The sequence below is a fragment of the Salmo salar genome, chromosome ssa11 (genome assembly GCF_905237065.1).
Source record: "Salmo salar chromosome ssa11, Ssal_v3.1, whole genome shotgun sequence".
Taxonomy (NCBI): Eukaryota; Metazoa; Chordata; class Actinopteri; order Salmoniformes; family Salmonidae; genus Salmo; species Salmo salar.
The window spans coordinates 76,414,263-76,436,052 of NC_059452.1; the positions used below are offsets into that span (position 1 = coordinate 76,414,263).

The following is a 21,790-nucleotide window of genomic DNA, read 5'->3' on the forward strand; positions in this document are numbered from 1 at the left end:
TGGTTCACTTTAATATGCCTTGGTTTAGGTAAAAATCTGTCCTTCTGCCCCTGAGCAAGGCAGATAACCCACAGTTCCCCGGGCACCGAAGACGTGGATGTCGATTAAGGCAGCCTTCCGCACCTCTCTGATTTAGAGGGGTTGGGTTAAATGCGGAAGACACATTTCAGTTGAATGCATTCAGTTGTACAACTGACTAGGTATCCCCCTTTCTCTTCCCTTTCCCTTTTTCATCACTTCCTACTAATGTTTGGTAGGTTATGGTTGCAAATATCAATTCCACCTATGTTTCTGCTGGAAACGGACTGGTCAAAGGACAGTTTGGGCAGTATGATGTACAAATCCACTCTTCAGAGATTTCTCATTATGAATGGTAAGCAGAGCAGCAAAACAAAACAAAGAGCTGGAACCAAGGACAGACTGGGACCAGAAATTAGCCCTGGCATTTCTAACACACGGGCCCATTTTTTTTGTCAAGGCCCTTAAACTGGCCCATTTTCTTCCTTGAGGCCCACATTATTAGCCAAATCATTATAATTCGGTGCAACAACCCCAATATAGACAGACCCACTGGGTTAAAGATGGATCTCTTTAGCCCAGTGGGCCTGTGTAACGACTTTCAGCGGAAGGAGTGGACCAAAGCGCAGCGTGGTAAGTGCTCATGATTTATTAAACAAAGAAACACTCAAACAAAAATAACAAAACGAAAAGCCAACAGTTCCGTCAGGTAGAAAATACAAAACAGAAAACAACTACCCACAAACACAGGTGGGAAAAAGGCTGCCGATGTATGATTCCCAATCAGAGACACCGATAGACAGCTGCCTCTGATTGGAAACCATACTCGGCCAAAACAAAGAAATAGAATGCATAGAATGCCCACCCCACACCCTGACCTAACCAAATAGAGAAAAAACACGGCTCTCTAAGGTCAGGGCGTGACAGTACCCCCCCCCCCAAAGGTGCGGACTCCCGGCCGCAAACCTGAACCTATAGGGGAGGGTCCGGGTGGGCATCTAATCTTGGTGGCCCCCACTCCGCCAGCTGATCCCTCCGCTTTTGTATCACCGGACCGTGGATCGGAGGAGGAGGAACCGGACCGTGGATCATCGCCGGAGGCTCTGAACTGGGAACCCCCGCTGGAGGTTCTGGACTGCCGACCGCAGCTGCAGGCTCCGTGCCATGGATCATCACTGCAGGCTCCGCACCATGGATCATCACTGGAGGCTTTGTGCCATGGATCATCACTGGAGGCTCTGGGCCATGGATTATCACTGGAGGCTTCGTGCCATGGATCATCCCTACAGGCTCCGGGCCATGGATCATCCCTACAGGCTTCTTGCCATGGATTATCACTGGAGGCTCCAGGCCATGGATTATCACTGGAGGCTTCGTGCCATGGATCATCACTACAGGCTCCGGGCCATGGATCATCACTGGAGGCTTTGTGCCATGGATCATCACTGGAGGCTTCGGACCATGGATCATCACTGGAGGCTTCTTACGTGGAGCCGGAACAGGTCTCACCAGACTGGGAAGACGAACTGGAGGTCTGGAGCATGGGGCTGGCACAACCCGCCCTGTCTGGATGCCCATTTTAGCTCAGTGAGTGTGGAGAGCTGGCACGGGACGCACTGGGCTATGAAGGCGCACTGAAGGCATAGTGCGTAGAGCCAGCGCAGGACACACTGGACCGTGGAGGCGCACCGGAGGTCTAGAGCACAGTGCTGGCACAACTCGTCCTGGCTGGATCCCCCCATAGCCCAGCAAGTGTGGGGAGCTGGAACAAGCCGCACTGGGTTGTGCTGGCGAACTGGGGGTACCGTGTGTAGAGCTGGCGCAGGATAACCTGGGCCGAAGAGACGCACCGGAGACCAGGAACGCTGAGCCGGCTCAATCCTTCCTGGCTGAATGCCCACTCTAGCACGGCAACTGCGGGGAGCTTTCACAGAGCGCACCGGGCTGTGGCTGCGCACTGGAGACACCGTGCGCTTCACCGCATAACACGGTGCCTGACCAGTCATACTCTCCCCACGGTAAGCACGAGGAGTTGGCTCAGGTCTCCACCCTGACTCTGCCAATCTCCCCGAATTATAATGATTTGGCTAATAATGTGGGCCTCAAGGAAGAAAATGGGCCCGTGTGTTAGAAATGCCAGGGCTGATTTCTGGTCCCAGTCTGTCCCTGGTTCCAGCTCTTTGTTTTGTTTTGCTGCTCTTCTTACCATTCATAATGAGAAATCTCTGAAGAGTGGATCTGTACATCATAGAGTTGTTTTGCTTCCCTGGCTTTTTCTCATTTGCACTTCACATAATTTTCCTCTTTCACACAGGGGGAGTGTTTACTTGCTTGGAATGCTAACTAATGCTGTTTTCCACAGTTTGAGTTTCACCCAACTTCATCATCCTAACCTCCTGTTTCACCCCCGCTCTCTAACACCCCAATGCAGCGAGGCTGAGCCTTGTTCCGATCACTCCACGTCCTTTTCCCAGTATTACACACACATTGTAAATGATTAGCCTACCTCGAGTGAATTATTACCCTCCTCCCGCTGTGCTCCTCAGCCCCAAATAGATTTTTGATCTGTGTTCATCAATTATCCGAAGAGCGGCTTGTCGCCCCAACTGTACCCAGCCGGTCCATGGTGTCCTTTCGCGTTTTTCAAGCACTAGATCAGTAGCCATAGAATTGCAGGGGATTAGCTATCTCTCTCAGAGCAGGAGAGCCGAGTGCTGTCAAGTTCATTTAGAGGTGGAGAAAATAGGTCTTTCAAATGCAAGTGATTTTCTTGCCGTTTTTCTTGCCTTTGACGATGTCCCATTGATTGGCACAAATCACGGTCAAAACGTAAACCCTTCTGTTGGACAAAGAGTAAACATTTTTAAACCATTATGCTGTTAACCCTCAGGAAATTACGGAAGTCCAGAGAGGACATACGAATGAATAAAAAATGAGCTCGTTATGTAGAGATCACGACTTATCTCATGATCACGACAACAAAAGTTGTTTAGCCGAGATCACGAGAGAAACTCTCTAGGAGTCGACATATTAATAATCATTTAACAGCAGTGTCATAGTTAACCAGTTGCAGTAAGACTCTACAAATATATATTAGAGCATATCTGTTGAAAGTAGCCATGTGCTACTACTGTACAGGCCGGGGCCTTCTAATCAAGGCTCCAGCAATTAAAGGCAAACAATGGCAAACTGAGGAATTACAAATTCCAAACAAACTGCATGTGTTAGTATGTGTCTAGTAAATGAGATGATTTTACAACTAAATGAATTGCGGAGCTGTCCTTCAGCATCACATTTTGACCACCATTTTTGGCTGAAATGACAAATGGACTGTAGCCTACATGAAGTGTTGGAGTATTTAGAAACCACAAGTGATTCACTTTACCTGTTCTTCTATTTTTATTTGTATGTACTACTTTTTAATTGTTGTATGTGACTGTGTTTTTGCTGCTATTGACAGGCTAACCTCCCTGTTAAAACTATTAAAGAGATTCAAGAGATTGGTAGTCTGGTAAACTTTGGTAAACTTTGGTAAACTTTCATTGGTAGTCTGCAACCACAGACCTCAATGTTAACTTTTCCTGCACTGAGAATTCACATTTAAAATGGATGGGCAACCACATTTTTTTGTCTTTAAAATTGTATTGTATTGGAGCCAAAACTGGAAGCCATCTATAGCTGACAGACATAATGCCATTTTTGCCTGAGTTAATGCCTGATCAAAATAAAAACGGAGGCACTGATCCACCGTTGGCTCTGCTGCTTCAGCCATACCGTCAATCTATTGTCAATATGTCCACTCCTCTTTATAGAGGTTATCTCGTGATAAAACAACTTTTGTTACGTCGCGATCACGAGAAAATGATCTTGTGATCTCGCCAAAATGATTGCTTTAATTCATTTGCCCTCTCTGGACTTCCGTAGGAAATAGCCTCCTTAATTTTAAAGAGCTTTTTCCATTTGTATTGCTTCCACAACAACAAGGGAATCAGGCAGCCATGGCGTGACATACAGCGCCTTTGGAAAGTATTCAGACCCCTTGACTTTTTCCAATTTGTTACATTACAGCCTTATTCTAAAATTGATTCAATTGTTTTTTCCCCCTCATCAATCTACACACAATACCCCATAATGACAAAGCAAACAAAAAACTGAAATATGACATAAGTATTCAGACCCCTTTACTCAGTACTTTGTTGAAGCACCTTTGGCAGCGATTACAGCCTCGAGTCTTCTTGGATATGACGCTACAAGCTTGGCACACCTGTATCTGGGGAGTTTCTTGCATTCTCTGCAGATCCTCTCAAGCTCTGTCAGGTAGGATGGGGTGTCGCTGCACAGCTATTTTCAGGTCTCTCCTGGGTTGTTTGATCAGGTTCAAGTCCGGGCTCTGGCTGGGCCACTCAAGGACATTCAGAGACTTGTGCCGAAGCCACTCCTGCGTTGTCTTGGCTGTGTGCTGAGGGTCATTGTCCTGTTGGAAGGTGAACCTTTGCTCCATTCATCTTTGCCTCTCTCCTGACCAGTCTCCCAGTCCCTGCCACTGAAAAACATTCCCACAGCATGATGCTGCCAACACTATGCTTCACCGTAGGGATGGTGCCATGTTTCCTCCAGACGTGATGCTTGGCATTCAGGCCAAAGAGTTCAATCTTGCTTTCATCAGACCAGATAATCTTGTTTCTCATGGTTTGAGAGTTTTTAGGTGCCTTTTGGCAAAATCCAAATGGGCTGTCATGTGGCTTTTACTGAGGAGTGGCTTCCGTCTGGCCACTCTACCACAAAGGCCTAATTGGTGGAGTGCTGCAGAGATGGTTGTCCTTCTGGAGAGTTCCTCTCCAAAGAGGAACTCTGTCACAGTGACCATCAGGTTCTTGGTCACCTCAATGACCAAGGCCCTTTTCCCCCGATTGCTCAGTTTGGCCGGGCGACCAGCTCTAGGAAGAGTCTTGGTGGTTCCAAACTTCTTCCATTTAAGAATGATGGAGGCCACTGTGTTCTTGGGGACCTTCAATGCTGCAGAAATGTTCTGGTACCCTTCCCCAGATCTGTGCCTCGACACAATCCTGTCTCGGAGCTCTACGGACAATTCCTTCAACCTTATGGCTTGGTTTTTGCTCTGACATGCACTTAAATAGACAGGTGTGTACTTTTCCAAATAATGTTTAATCAATTCAATTTACAGGAGGACTCTAATCAAGTTGTAGAAACATCTCCAGGATGATCAATGGAAACAGGATGCACCTGAGCTCAATTTCCAGTCTCATAGCAAAGAGTCTGAATACTTATGTAAATAAGGTAATAACATTTATAAAAACCTGTGTTCACTTTGTCATTATGGGGTATTGTGTGTAGATTGATGAGGAAAATGTTTTATTTAATCCATTTTAGAATACGGCTGTAACGTACAAAATGTGGAAATAGTCAAGGGGTCTGAATACTTCCCAAAGGCACTGTATCAATAGTCTGGAGTAAGCAATAGAGGAATCACCTTTAGATTCCCCTGTTGCAGTAAAAAGGAAATATGAGAATTTCAGAATGAAGAAAGATCTCCAAGCCCATTTTCTGAGTGAATAACCACATATTGTTTTGAATTATTCAACAGATTGGTTTTAGCCAGACACCATCTAAAGACTTTAAGCTGATGAGGCTAACGAGCAAAATTGTGTCCATCTTTTTTTCACCCATGGAAAGTCCAGTTCAAGTAAATACACAAGTCAATTCATGCATTTTATTACAATGTTTTAAATATTCTTTAAGTAAGCAAGATCCTAGTTTCCCATAGCAACTAAAAACACAAAATATAAACAGAGTACTGTATGGATTTGATATGGTAAACAAAATGTATCCCCACAAAAAGGGTGAAGCAAAATCGTTATTGTACAAGCATGACAAGACAAAAAGGCATTACATATAAACTGATACACAACTGCAGCTAAAGTCTTGCTGAGGTTTAGTGTTTCATTGAGTTTAGTATTACTTCATTCACATCCTGAGAGCGAGGGATAGTGCTCCTTCCTCTGCCTACTTAACCCTAGTACTGAACACCACTGAACACTAACCCTTACCTAACACCTGCCAACTCTGTTCATCAACAGAAAATATGCGACATTACAAACCAGAAAGGATGAGAGAGGGAATGAGAGAAAGAAAGAGTGTAGTTTGGTCCTCACCCACACAATGGCACAATTCCGCCATCCTATTGAACTTTCGGTCATCCGGTTCTGTTTCAGAGAGTCACACAGAGTCAGCAGGGAGAGCTGCATTGTGAGCCCTGCATGTGTTACTGTAGATTGGTCCTGGAGTATAAAGTTCCTCTGCTGTATAAGACTTTGGAGTGGCTGCCTGCTGTAGTCCACATGCTCCTGGAGGGGTTTGGGGGTACACGGTGACCCCACACCCTCACCCCGTGGTCAGGTCTGGGTCGGGGGGTTCCAGGCTCTCAGCGATGTCCTCTAACTCGTCCAGCAACTCTGAGAAGGAGGGTCTCCGAAACGCATCCATCTGAACCACAGGACAAGAGGACAACAAGTGTTAGCTTCTGCAGTAGATCGCACATGCAAGTCTTTCTCACACTCTTGTTATTGAGGCGGATTCTATTACCTGGATCATTCAAAGCATGTTCAAATGCCGTCAAAGTGCATTCTAACTCTACGCACTGAAACACAGACAGTGCGCCTTTTAAATGGAATTTTCCAGACGCTCACGGAGATCGCATTCATGATAAACGCTGTGGATGTTGGCTCAAACTGAAATGACTTTTAAAAGGCACACCTAAATAAACACAATGTGTTGGTCGGTCATACAACGTGTTTGAAATTAATCCTAAATCTCTCAATTTCATACAGGGGTCTCTCTCTCTCTCTCTCTCTCTCTCTCTCTCTCTCTCTCTCTCTCTCTCTCTCTCTCTCTCTCTCTCTCTCTCTCTCTCTCTCTCTCTCTCTCTCTCTCTCTCTCTCTCTCTCTCTCTCTCTCTCTCTCTCTCTCTCTCTCTCTCTCTCTCTCTCTCTCTCTCTCTCTCTCTCTCTCTCTCTCTCTCTCTCTCTCTCTCTCTCTCTCTCTCTCTCTCTCTCTCTCTCTCTCTCTCTCTCTCTCTCTCTCTCTCTCTCTCTCTCTCTCTCTCTCTCTCTCTCTCTCTCTCTCTCTCTCTCTCTCTCTCTCTCTCTCTCTCTCTCTCTCTCTCTCTCTCTCTCTCTCTCTCTCTCTCTCTCTCTCTGTCCCGTCCCCACTGACCAGACAGCAGTTGGCTGACAGCTCCAGGATGCGTCGTGGACAACCCTGCACCATCTTACTGAAGGCCTCCATGTCTAGACCATAGTCCTGCAGGGAGAACAAACACAAAGTCAAATGCATTGTACACCATTTGTACAACATGTGTGTGTATGGGGCCATAGATTATCACTAAGTAGTTACAGGTCAGAGAGCTAGATCAGATAACCAATGTCATGGCAAACAAGGAGACTTTTGCTGTAGGCTACTGTTCACCCCACTTTTGATAACCAGGGACTAGTGACGAATTTGCAGAACAAGTACTGTATGGATAGGATAGTAGGGTGACTAACTGACCCTGCGGTCCTCCCACTTCCAATGACAAATGTCACAAAACAAAACAAATTTAAGTGAAACCTCAATGAGCACATTAAAAGTCTCTCTCTGCTCCCGGTGTCTCTGACCTTGTCTTGATCACCCCAGGGACGACAGACAGGGACAATGTCACTGTCACTAATGGCCTAGCAACTAACAGTGCTATCAAGTCACTAGACGTGTGTGTGTGTGTGTGTGTGGACGTGTTTAACTATACTTGTGGGGACCACAGGAATAGTAAACAAACCAAAATTTGACAAACCGGGGACATTTTGTTGGTCCCCACAATGTCAAATGCTATTTCTAGGGGGGTTAAGGTTGGAATGAATGTTAGAATTAGGTTTAGGGTTAGTTTTAGGGTTTTAGAACTAAGGTTAGGTTTAAGGTTAGGTTTTTTGGGTTAATGTTAAGGTAAGGGTACAGGTTGGGTTTAGAGGTTTAGGAAGTGTGTGTGTGTGTGTGTGTGTGTGTGTGTGTGTGTGTGTGTGTGTGTGTGTGTGTGTGTGTGTGTGTGTGTGTGTGTGTGTGTGTGTGTGTGTGTGTGTGTGTGTGTGTGTGTGTGTGTTTGTGTGTGTTTGTGCGCGTGCGTGCGTGCGTGCGCCAGTGTCTGCGTGTGTTTTGTGTTCACCCGTGTTCTGGGAAGGATCTCAGGATCTGCTGGGATCCGACCCAGAATCTCACACAGCATGATCCCAAAGGAGAAGACGTCCACCTGGAGAAAAGCAGTTATCTTGTTTACTCAAGTCCTACTTCCATTATTACATTGTTATGAATTACTACATGTGTTAAATGAACGTTAAATAGACAGTAAAAAGTAGTGCACTAAACTGGGATGCAGAGAGTGTGTAGGCTACCGACCTTGCGGTCGTAGGGTTCCCCTCGGAGCATCTCAGGGGCCATCCAGAAGGCAGATCCCACCAGAGACATCTTCCTCTCGGGGTCGTTGACCGGCAGTTCCACCATCACCTCTCTGGCCAGACCAAAGTCTGTCACCACCGCCTCCCTGCCCCGATACGTCTCCCGGATCAGACAGTTCTGAACACACAATGTTCAGACAACGTTAGACGACAGTTCTACACACACACACACACACACACACACGTTCAAAATATTACTCCCATGACTGGTCACTACTATCAAATCTATTAAATATATTTAAATTGACTATAAAGTTGACATAAAAATGTATACTGCACTATGCAGAATCGCTCCACCATTTTCTAGTTAATTTCAGTTTCTGTGACAAAACAATCAGTATAGTGTAGAGAATCATTGTACCATCTAAATCGCTGTGAAATATATTTTCCATAACCAAAAATATTGTATGTTCAGCTGTTTGACACTGGTGTACAAAACCAAAAGTAAAAAAGACACAAAAATGGGAAGCATAAAAATAGAGCACATTGAACAGAACATTGAACATTGAACAGAAGCCTCTTAGACTTGCTTTCAATGAGAATGACAGATCAATAACTCACATTTCTACGTGAATTTTGTCAGGTCGCCCAAAACGTTACATATTGCAGCTTGAAATGTACAGTAGATATTCATAGAGCTGGTGTTCACAGGAAACACAGTCATTGAAGTCATACAGTCGTCACACTGCAGTGCAACATGTTAACCACAAGAGGTCAGTGTGACACTTCTACATCCACACGACAAGGCAACATAAACATCATCCATTCAATAAACGTCTCTTTGCATTTCAGCCTGGAGGTAGCAACCTAATTCCATAGAAAGTCTGTGTATTTCTACATGATACGAAACACCTCTTTATTCAGTGTTGGAGTGCTGACAGGTATGACTTATCACTGTACTTACTGGAGATCAAACCACAAGATTCTCAAATGTGAAAAGAGGCACAGGGATGGAGAACAGAACACAGTCATAATATTGGATACAACTGTCAAAACACACTTAACATTACTGATCTGCCTATGGCTCCTGCATTAAACAGTACCCATATGAAACCAGCTGGTTTAGCAGGCTGCCTCATAATCTGGTCTGAAACGTCCCTTCACCAGCCATCCTCTCTGAACAGTCAATTATTCAGAGGTGACCTGGGGGGCCGAGGTGGACATTTTGTTGTCCCGATACTAGTGACGACAGAGCGGAACAGTAATTTTCGACCAATAAGTCTGTGACAGTGATTTAGACAGGATCCGTATGTAGACCTATGGGTCAGTGGCTAGACAGAGAAGATCAGTATCTGTGTTATATAAAACAGAGTATAGAGTTCTCCGTAACCTCTGTCCTTGGTGCTGGTGGAGAGTCTTGGCTGGTGCTAGTTAGAGCATGCAGGGCGTTTCCTGACACACCATGGGCCTGTAATGACACAGCAACGGGAAGGATCACAACCAAACAGCCCATCGTAATCTCATCACTGATGTGTTTTACCACCAAAGAGAGGAGTTTGGACTGTGCTGGACAGATGATGAGAAACGGAGACGTGCGTGTGTGTGCGTGGTTTGTATATAAACAACCCCCCTTTCATCTCGTTCACATACAGGATTATCTAGGAGGTGGAATACACCCAACCTTAGCCCCTTCTTACTAGTACTATAGACTAGAGTCCTGTCCAGGGGGTGTACTTGTACATCATGGCGCCTCACGCTACAGAAACAGGAGACAGGCCCCTGCCCTTTGGGCTGTTTTGGCTTGGACAAAGCTTACTGACTGACTTACTGTATAATGTACATGTGCAGGAGTTGGGCCTGTCTGGCAGCATCCCTTATGGTACTGCCTAATGAAGTAGGAATAGTTGCCATTTGCGATGCAGCCTTTGAGAAAAGGCTTATTCTTATCCTTTCACATAGTTGTCCAGAGGAACTAAAACTGGCGATGAATAATTTAAACCCTGGAGCTTGGCATTTGTGTTGTACACAGTGAAACAGTGAAAGGTTCAGTTCTGAGAAAGCTGGTGGAGGTCAAATCGGCATTAGGTGAGGTCCCTATTAGGAGGGTTTGTGTAGAGGGCAGATATATTGGATGTCTTAGGCGGCTCCACAGCTACGTGCTTGAGAAAATAGTCGGCTGACCCCAGTTATGTGATTTACAGATCAAGAAATAATCAGAAACATTTACTTTACTTGTCCTTGATACCTTCAATCAACATCCAACTCACGTCTGATACATGGGAAAAAAATGACGTCAAATGAAAGTGCCGTGCTTTTTTTTATTTGGAGCCCAGATTGCATTAGTAAGGTACTTTGGACTGGCACCACCGTAGTTGTAACGTGGTGCGTACTGGCGGCAGAGAAGTCAGGCGCAGGACAGCGAAAACTGATTTACAACGGTGTCGTTTAATAAACATAAAAACCACCGTAAACAGAACAATCAATGAATGGGTCAAACAAAACCCGGTATCCACCAACATAACGTGCACAAGCACTACAAGAAACAATTCCAGACAAGGACATGGGGGGAACAGAGGGTTAAATACACAACATGTAATTGATGGAATTGGAACCAGGTGTGAGGAAGACAAGACAAAACCAATGGAAAATGAAAGGTGGATCGGCGATGGCTAGAAGGCCGGTGACGTCGACCGCCGAACGCCGCCCGAACAAGGAGAGGGACCGACTTCAGCGGAAGTCGTGACATTAGTTATCTGTCCAGACGTGACCCGAGCCCGACCGTGGTGTGTGTGTGTGTGTGTGTGTACCTTGGAGTTGAGGTCTCTGTGGTAGATGTTCTTGTAGTGCAGGTAGGTCATGCCTCTGCTGATGTCACAGGCCAGGTCCACCTTCTCCCTCCAACACAGAGACACGTCCTCCTGGGCCAAGAGGTCCTCCAGACAGCCCCCACTCACATACTGACAGCACAGAGGGAGGCTGTGTAAGAACCATAGATATCCTAGATCCATGGGTTATACACATACACGGCAATCTATTCCCTCCAACAACCGTGACTACAGCCAGGTGCTCAAATACAGAGGAGGGAATGTGCCGTTGAGATCCCTTATGTGTTTCTATGTGCTATACCATATAGATCGGGTTTCTATGAGTTTTACATAGGCACACCAGTCTCTTCCCTTCCAACACTGCTACTATGGTGAAATGCACACATGTACTGAGAGGAAAACATCTGCTATCTGTGATTATCAACACGATCACAAACAAACTGACAATCTTACCTCCAGTATCGGATACAGCTTATCCTCCCGCAAGCAGATTCCAAGATACCTAGGAAGAATCAGCAACGGATAATAATAATAGTTAGCATTAGTGTCACAATGTTAAGCTGCTTTTGCAACAACTACACATCTTCCTCTAAAAACAGGCATTTGTCATATACACTGCTCAAAAAAATAAAGGGAACACTAAAATAACACATCCTAGATCTGAATGAATGAAATAATCTTATTAAATACTTTTTTCTTTACATAGTTGAATGTGCTGACAACAAAATCACACAAAAATAATCAATGGAAATCCAATTTATCAACCCATGGAGGTCTGGATTTGGAGTCACACTCAAAATTAAAGTGGAAAAACCACACTACAGGCTGATCCAACTTTGATGTAATGTCCTTAAAACAAGTAAAAATGAGGCTCAGTAGTGTGTGTGGCCTCCACGTGCCTGTATGACCTCCCTACAACGCCTGGGCATGCTCCTGATGAGGTGGCTGACGGTCTCCTGAGGGATCTCCTCCCAGACCTGGACTAAAGCATCCGCCAACTCCTGGACAGTCTGTGGTGCAACGTGGCGTTGGTGGATGGAGCGAGACATGATGTCCCAAATGTGCTCAATTGGATTCAGGTCTGGGGAACGGGTGGGCCAGTTCATAGCATCAATGCCTTCCTCTTGCAGGAACTGCTGACACACTCCAGCCACATGAGGTCTAGCATTGTCTTGCATTGGGAGGAACCCAGGACCAACCGCACCAGCATATGGTCTCACAAGGGGTCTGAGGATCTCATCTCGGTACCTAATGGCAGTCAGGCTACCTCTGGCGAGCACATGGAGGGCTGTGCGGCCCCCCAAAGAAATGCCACCCCACACCATGACTGACCCACCGCCAAACCGGTCATGCCGGAGGATGATGTAGGCAGCAGAACGTTCTCCACGGCGTCTCCAGACTCTGTCACGTCTGTCACATGTGCTCAGTGTGAACCTGCTTTCATCTGTGAAGAGCACAGGGCGCCAGTGGCGAATTTGCCAATCTTGGTGTTCTCTGGCAAATGCCAAACGTCCTGCACGGTGTTGGGCTGTAAGCACAACCCCCACCTGTGGACGTCGGGCCCTCATACCACCCTCATGGAGTCTGTTTCTGACCGTTTGAGCAGACACATGCACATTTGTGGCCTGCTGGAGGTCATTTTATAGGGCTCTGGCAGTGCTCCTCCTGCTCCTCCTTGCACAAAAGCGGAGGTAGCGGTCCTGCTGCTGGGTTGTTGCCCTCCTACGGCCTCCTCCACGTCTCCTGATGTCCTGGCCTGTCTCCTGGTAGCGCCTCCATGCTCTGGACACTACGCTGACAGACACAGCAAACCTTCTTGCCACAGCTCGCATTGATGTGCCATCCTGGATGAGCTGCACTACCTGAGCCACTTGTGTGGTTTGTAGACTCCGTCTCATGCTACCACTAGAGTGAAAGCACCGCCAGCATTCAAAAGTGACCAAAACATCAGCCAGGAAGCATAGGAACTGAGAAGTGGTCTTTGGTCACCACCTGCAGAACCACTCCTTTATTGGGGGTGTCTTGCTAATTGCCTATAATTTCCACCTGTTGTCTATTCCATTTGCACAACAGCATGTGCAATTTATTGTCAATCAGTGTTGCTTCCTAAGTGGACAGTTTGATTTCACAGAAGTGTGATTGACTTGGAGTTACATTGTGTTGTTTAAGTGTTCCCTTTATTTTTTTGAGCAGTGTATGTTGGACAGGGGACTGACCTGACAATGTTGGGGTGTGAGAGCTTCCGCAGTAGACTGATCTCTCGTACGATGCTGTCCTGGTCCACGTCGTTCTTATAGATCTTGACCACCATCACTTTTCTTGTGGTACAGTGTGACACCTAGACAACAGAGGGCGATATACTGTATTTTTACAGAGCCGTCCTTGCTCAGGTTTGATTGACAACAGTTGGCGCGATCTCACTATTCTGCATTTGTACAAGTTGTAAACGAGGCTGGATCTCTATGAACTGGAGCGAACGAGCAAAACAGACAGTGAATCGATTATTGTATACCAACACAAAAGCTAACCCTAAAAATAGAACGACTTAAGCAACAGCCTTAACTTCCTGAGGTGATTAAAGTTTACTGCATCCTATTGTCTCTCTGAAGGCAACACTGGTTCAGTGGTACACCATGTTGCCTCCACAGTAGCGTCCTCCACAGTAGCGTCCTCTGTCTGCATCCCAAATGAAAAAAAAGGAGTGGATCCTTAAGAGGTTTTAAGAAGCCTTTTGGACCTAGACTTGGCGCTCCGGTACCGCTTGCTGTGCGGTAGCAGAGAGAACAGTCGATGACTAGGGTGGCTGGAGTCTTTGACAATTTTTAGGGCGTTCCTCTGACACCGTCTTGTATATAGGTGTGGACAGGAGTGGACTGAGCACGCACCCCTGAGGGGCCCCTGTGTTGAGGATCGGCGTGGCAGATGTGTTGTTATCTACCCTTACCACCTGGGGGCAGCCCGTCAGGAGGTCCAGGATCCAGTTGCAGAGGGAGGTGTTCAGTCCTAGGGTCCTTAGCTTAGTGATGAGCTTTAAGGGCACTATGGTGTTGAATGCTGAGCTGTAGTCAATGAATAGCATTCTCATATAGGTGTTCCTTTTGTCCAGATGAGAAAGGGCAGTGTGGAGTGCAACAGAGATTGCATCATCTGTGGATCTGTTGGGGCGGTATGCAAATTGATGTGGGTCTAGGGTTTCTGGGATAATGGTGTTGATGTGAGCCATGACCAGCCTTTCAAAGCACTTCATGACTTTAGACGTGAGTGCTACGGGTCGGTAGTCATTTAGGCAGGTTACCTAGGTGTTCTTGGGCACAGGGTCTGCTTGAAACATGTTGGTATTACAGACTCGGTCAGGGACATGTTGAAAATGTCAGTGAAGACACTTGCCAGTTGGTCAGCGCATGCTCAGAGTACACGTCCTGGTAATCCGTCTGGTCCTGTGGCCTTGTGAATGTTGACCTGTTTAACGGTCTTACTCACATTGGCTACGGAGAGCGTGATCACACAGTCATCCCGAATAGCTGGTGCTCTCATGCATGCTCAGTGTTGTTTGCCTTGAAGCGCGCATAGAAGTAATTTAGCTCGTCTGGTAGGCTCGTGTCACTGGGCAATTCATGGCTGTGCTTCCCTTTGTCGTCCGTAATAGTTTGCAAGCCCTGCCACATCCGATGAGTGTCGGAGCTGGTGCAGTAGGATTCAATCTTAGTCCTGTATTGACGCTTTGCTTGTTTGATTGTTCGTTGGAGGGCATAGCGGGATTTATTATACGCGTCCGTGTTAGAGTCCTGCTCCTTGAAAGCATCAGCTCTACCCTTTAGCTCAGTGCGGATGTTGCCTGTAATCCATGGCTTCTGGTTGGGGTACTGTATGTACGTACGGTCACTGTGGGGACGACGTCATCGATGGACTTATTGACGAAGCCAGTGACTGATGTGGTGTACTCCTCAATGACATCGGAAGAATCCCAGAACATATTCCAGTCTGTGCTAGCAACACAGTCCTGTAGCTTAGCATCTGTATCATCTGACCACTTCCGTATTGAGCGAGTCACTGGTACTTCCTGCTTTAGTTTTAGCTTGTAAGCAGGAATCGAGAGGATAGAGTTATGGTTAGATTTACCAAATGGAGGGCAGGGGAGTGCTTTGTACGTGTCTCTGTGTGTGGCGTAAAGGTGGTCGAGAGTTTTTTTCCCTCTGTTTGCACATGTAACATGCTGGTAGAAATGTAAGTTTCCCTGCATTAAAGTCCCGGGCTACTAGGAGCGCTGCCTCTGGATGAGCATTTTTTTTTCCTTATGGCTTTATACAGCTCATTGAGTGCGGTCTTTGTGCCAGAAACAGTTTGTGGTGGTAACTAGACAGCTATGAAAAATATAGATGAAAACTCTCTTGGTATACAGTGTGTCTACAGCTTATCATGAGAAACTCTACCTCAGGCGAGCAAAAGCTAGAGACTAAATTAATATGACATTTTGTGCAACAGCTGTTATTGACAAATAGACACAGACCACCACCCCACTGTTCTATCTTGCCGATGCACGGAAAACCCAGCCGGCTGTACAGTGAGGGAAAAAAGTATTTGATCCCCTACTGATTTTGTACGTTTGCCCACTGACAAAGAAATTATCAGTCTAGAAGTTTAATGGTAGGTTTATTTGAACAGTGAGAGACAGAATAACAACGAAAAAATCCAGAAAAACGCATGTCAAAAATGTTATAAAATTATTTGCATTTTAATGAGGGAAATAAGTATTTGACCCCTCTGCAAAACATGACTTAGTACTTGGTGGCAAAACCCTTGTGGGCAATCACAGAGGTCAGACGTTTCTTGTAGTTGGCCGCCAGGTTTGCACACATCTCAGGAGGGATTTTGTCCCACTCCTCTTTCCAGATCTTCTCCAAGTCATTAAGGTTTCGAGGCTGACGTTTGGCAACTCGAACCTTCAGCTCCCTCCACAGATTTTCTATGGGATTAAGGTCTGGAGACTGGCTAGGCCACTCCAGGACCTTAATGTGCTTCTTCTTGAGCCACTCCTTTGTTGCCTTGGCCGTGTGTTTTGGGTCATTGTCATGCTGGAATACCCATCCACGACCCTTTTTCAATGCCCTGGCTGAGGGAAGGAGGTTCTCACCCAAGATTTGACGGTACATGGCCCCGTCCATTGTCCCTGTATTGCGGTGAAGTTGTCCTGTCCCCTTAGCAGAAAAACACCCCCAAAGCATAATGTTTCCACCTCCATGTTTGACGGTGGGGATGGTGTTAGGCAGGTCATAGGCAGCATTCCTCCTGGGGTCATAGGCAGCATTCCTCCTCCTCCAAACACGGCGAGTTGAGTTGATGCCAAAGGGCTCCATTTTGGTCTCATCTGACCACAACACTTTCACTCAGTTGTCCTCTGAATCATTCAGATGTTCATTGACAAACTTCAGACTGGCATGTATATGTGCTTTCTTGAGCAGGGGGACCTCGCGGGCGCTGCAGGATTTCAGTCCTTCACGGCGTAGTGTGTTACCAATTGTGTTCTTGGTGACTATGGTCCCAGCTGCCTTGAAATCATTGACAAAATCCTCCCGTGTAGTTCTGGGCTGATTCCTCACCGTTCTCATGATCATTGCATCTCCACGAGGTGAGATCTTGCATGGAGCCTCAGGCCATGGGAGATTGACAGTTATTTTGTGTTTCTTCCATTTGCGAATAATCGCACCAACTGTTGTCACCTTCTCACCAAGCTGCTTGGCGATGGTCTTGTAGCCCATTCCAGCCTTGTGTAGGTCTACAATCTTGTCCCTGACATCCTTGGAGAGCACTTTGGTCTTGGCCATGGTGGAGAGTTTGGAATCTGATTGAGTGATTGATTGCTTCTGTGGACAGGTGTCTTTTATACAGGTAACAAGCTGAGATTAGGAGCACTCCCTTTAAGAGTGTGCTCCTAATCCCAGCTCGTTACCTGTATAAAAGACACCTGGGAGCCAGAAATCTTTCTGATTGAGAGGGGGTCAAATACTTATTTCCCTCATTAAAATGCAAATCAATTTATAACATTTTTGACATGCATTTTTCTGGATTTTTTGTTGTTGTTATTCTGTCTCTCACAGTTCAAATAAACCTACCATTAAAATTATAGACCGATCATTTCTTTGTCAGTGGGCAAATGTACAAAATCAGCAGGGGATCAAATACTTTTTCCCCCTCACTGTATGTTTTCCATGTCGTCGTTCAGCCACGACTCGTGAAACGTAAGATACAGTAGTACAGTTTTTAATGTCCCGTTGGTAGGAGGGCCTTGCTCATCCAGATTATTATGCAATGATTGCATGTTGGCTAATAGGACTGATGGTAGAGACGGGTTACCCACTGATTCTTACAAGGCACCCCGACCTACGACCCCTATATCTCCGTCTCTTCTTCATGCGAATGATGGGGATTTGGGCCTTGTCCTGTGTCTGAAGTAAATCCCTTGCGTCCGACTCATTAAAGACAAAATCTTTGTCCAGTATGGGGTGAGTACTCACTGTTCTGATATCTAGAAGCTCTTTTCGGTCATAAGAGATAGTGGCAGAAACATTATGTACAAAATAAGTTACAAATAACACGAGAAAAAACACACACAATAGCACAATTGGTTAGGAGACCGTAAAACGGCAGCCATCTCCTCCGGCGCCATTATCTCTGATCCTTATCTGAGCATCTGGGAGTTCCAGCTCAAGACAAACATGCTAATAATAGCAGGAAAGCCACGGTGGCCCTGCTACAATTGTGACCTGACATGGCCTCAAAGGAAAAGGACTAGGACTGTTGAAGACGCTGCCAGTGTTCAGTCATGAAAATTGAAATGTTGTTCATTTGACTCTACAGACAGCACCTCACACCTAGACAGTATTAAGGGAACTTAAACTGTGTTCCTTTGTCTCGTGGGAATATGAACGCAGAGAAGAACATGTTTGCAGTGTAATTACTTGGGCATGTTGTGTCTGATGCTCTGAGGGGTGTTTAAGGGATCAGCCAAGGCATAATGCTGTCAGTTTTGACACCGGAGTTGGCAGGAGACAAAATGTAGGTTGCTCTTTGTATGGGACTGTATTGTATGTACAGTATGTATTCTGTTAAATATGTTGTAGTACACTTATCTGGATGTGTGCCATATAAAGCTTGATGCCACTTTTGAAATATGCTGATTTAATGAGGTAATCGTAACTGGAACAAACATGGTAATTAATGGGAAGTAAATCATAGACTGTAATTAGAGGGTGTGTGGAAGGTCAATTCTTTTTTGCTCTATCTTTCACGCACACAATCGTACACAGAATAAAAAAAATCCAGCCGTTTTCAAATGGAACAGTTCGTACCTTGTACACCTTGGAGAAGAAGCCACTCCCAATCAGCTCAGCACTGAAGTCTTCCCAGAATTCCAGCTTGCGGACGGCGGTGCGTAGCTTTTGCCATCTGTCCACCTGGCAGTAGGTGTCTGCTGCCTCTCCGAGCAGTGTGGGGCTGCTGGGTTCAGGGGTCACCTCCACCTCACACCTCATCCTAGACAGCTCGTCTGGTGAGGCACAGGGTCACAGGGTCAGACAGTCTCACTCACTATCCATATCCCAGTGTTAAAGACATCAGAGGCACTAGAAATATCGCTATGCTCTCCTTCAACCCAATTTAGAAATTTTGGAGGCAAACATTCAAAACTAGTAAACATGAGAAAAAAAGCTTCTGAAAAAGAAAATAGTTTTCATCTTTAAGTAAAGTGGGAGTGATTTGAAAGATAAATATACTAATTTAAAATGCAAATGAAACAGATTCAGAGGAAAGGGAGAACTGTTTGGTGAGATGAAAGACATTCTGAGACGAAAACATAATTTGCACAGAAAATATTTTGAATGCATTAGAATTAATTCCAAATAACTTTGCAATTTCCATCTAAGAACACCAGTAATCTTTGACTTGTATCTTCAAGACTGATATACTTGGCAGTTAGATTACAAGTTGTAAGTCAATATGGTACTTCTGTGAGAAATCTAATTTCAGACGTAATTTGTCAAGGTAATCTACTATTGGCTGACCTAACTGTGGTTAGGTCAGGTTTAACACCCAGTTGGAGACGCACAATCGCGGTTTTTAGATTGATTATTCTTTGCTTTTGCGGTGTATAACCTTAAAACTACAAACACATACGTAAGTAGAGGTCTATGACACCATCACAACAGCATATGTCATTGGTGCTTTCAGCTCCAAGACAGAAAACACAAGGCTAAAGCCTTGGTTACTGTATGTGACCCCTGTTCAAGGCCAAACAACCTCCTACTTGTTGTCTCCTCACTGAGAGAGGCTTGTTCACAGGAATTTAATCAGACAAGCTTCTCATAGCTTCTGCAATGGTGCAGAGTTGAAAATGGTTACGCTAAATATTTTCAGCGCGATGATCAGATAAGGTAGGCGTGACAATACTTTAGTGGGAAAGTACACATGGTGACATAGATGTAATCAAATCAGTTTTATGTGTAGAACATTGTTTGTTATGGCAATGTCACCATCTAGGCCAAGGCAACCATTAACCAGGAAGAGGCCATGAGAAACTAGATTCTTAAGTGTTTACAAATCCTCTAGGGTCAGTTTAGCGCAAGAGCTGGAACGTCTTTAATGAAAAGTCTTCAATCACAAGTGACAAGTGGCCACAATATGGCTACAGTGATCTCTATTCGGTTTCTGGCAACATCTGATGTTGTCACTTTGACATGGAGTGGATTGGGTGGGGAATTCACCCTTGAGGCAGATAGTTCAGCCTTGATGTGACAGACTGAGTTAAACATGACTTCCCAGACTGCCAAGTTCCCTAAAGTGAAGTGACAGATTTGTCCCGTCATCCCAAGGTCCCTCTTTATCCGCAGAAAAAAACAGAACACGCTTTCTATTTTCTTCCCGAGGGCCTTGAGAGGACTTATTTTTTCTCCATTCTCACTATTTTCCAACATATCCGACGCGATAAAAGAGACAGAAATTGGTCGAGCCCCAGTTGGAATATCACGGTTGGGTAAGAAAATGGAATGACGATGGTATCTTTGCGGAAAGACGCTACGGCAAATTACCAGTTAGGCAACCGTGGCCGTGTGCCCTGAGTGGAGATGAGAAAGCCAGTGAACTCTGACCAACTACCAGGCTACACACAGGTCACCAGTGGAGGCTGCTGAGGGGAGGACGGCTCTTAATAATGGCTGGAACGGAGCAAATGGCATGGCATCAAACACATGGAAACCATGTGTCTGATACCATTCCACTAATAGCGCACCAGCCAGTAACACGAGCACGTCCTCCCCAATTAAGGTGCAGGTCACATACATGCCCCTGTATTACACCTTCCTGCCATGTGTAAACACAGGCCACTGGCAAGACAAGGCCTCTGAGACAGGGACTTCATCTGAAAGGTCAGAGAGTCTTACAAACAAAGTAAGGCCAAGAGTTCAGTACTCCAAGGAATGTCATAATCCACAATAATACAGTCATGGCCCTCTGGGCACACTCTGGTTGAATCAATGTTGTTTCAACATTATCAATGTATTGTCTAATCAAATATAACATTCAACATCATTTCAGCCACCCAATATACTGTATATTGAATACAGTTCAGGATGAAAAAGTAGAATTTCTAAGTAGAAGTTTCTATGCAATTTCAACATATACATACTTCTGATGATGATGATGAAATTATCTTGATGTAACAACCACAAATATAAACGCAACATGTAAAGTGCTGGTCCCATGTTTCATGAGTCTAAATAAAAGACCCCCCAAAATTCCATATGCACAAACATATTATATATCTCTCATCAGATTTTGTTCAGAAATGTGTTTACATCCCTGTTAATAAGCATTTTATTCTTTATCAAGATAATCCATCTGCCTGACAGGTGTGGCATATCAAGAAGCTGATTAAACAGCATGATCACTACACAGGTGCACCTTGTGCTGGGGACAATAAAAGGCCACTCTAAAATGTGCAGTTTTGTCACCAACACAGTGCCATAGATGTCTCAAGTTTTGAGGGAGCGTGCAATTGGCATGCTGACTGCAGGAATGTCCACTAGAGGTATTGCTAGAGAATTGAATGTTCATTGCTCTACCATAAACTGAAGAGTATTTCTGTCTGTAATAAAGCCCTTTTGTGGGGATAAACTCATTCTGATTGGCTGGGCCTGGCTCCCCAGTGTATTTAACCATCTACCAATAGGTGCCCTTCTTTGCGAGGCATTGGAAAACCTCCCTGGTCTTTGTGGTTGAATCTGTGTGTGAAATCCACTGCTCGACTGAGGGACCTTACATATAATTGTATGTGTGGGGTACAGAGATGAGGTAATCATTCAAAAATCATGTTAAACACTATTAATGCACACAGAGTCCATGCAACTTATTATATGACTTGTTAAACACATTTTTTCTCCTCAACTTATTTAGGCTTGCCATAACAAAGGGGTTGAATACTTACTGACTCAAGACATTTCATAATTTTTTATTAAT

At 45.3% G+C, this 21,790-nt stretch overlaps 1 protein-coding gene across 6 annotated transcripts in view; it reads right to left on the minus strand.

The window, feature by feature from the left end:
• Nucleotides 1-5,735: 5,735 nt before the first annotated feature.
• Nucleotides 5,736-21,790, minus strand: part of LOC106563119 (dual specificity testis-specific protein kinase 2) — a 33,448-nt gene continuing 17,393 nt past the window's right edge. For 5 of the 6 annotated variants that reach the window (XM_014128350.2, XM_014128348.2, XM_045689943.1 and 2 more), the window contains 8 exons: nt 18,631-18,827; nt 13,501-13,622; nt 11,738-11,786; nt 11,267-11,416; nt 8,431-8,637; nt 8,231-8,314; nt 7,252-7,338; nt 5,736-6,522 (listed from right to left, as the gene is read on the minus strand). In XM_014128350.2, the coding sequence (XP_013983825.1) occupies nt 6,421-6,522; nt 7,252-7,338; nt 8,231-8,314; nt 8,431-8,637; nt 11,267-11,416; nt 11,738-11,786; nt 13,501-13,622; nt 18,631-18,827 (998 nt within the window). In that variant the 3' untranslated portion in view covers nt 5,736-6,420. The remainder of the gene's footprint in view (nt 6,523-7,251; nt 7,339-8,230; nt 8,315-8,430; nt 8,638-11,266; nt 11,417-11,737; nt 11,787-13,500; nt 13,623-18,630; nt 18,828-21,790) is intronic. The other variant, XM_014128349.2, reaches the window with a different exon arrangement.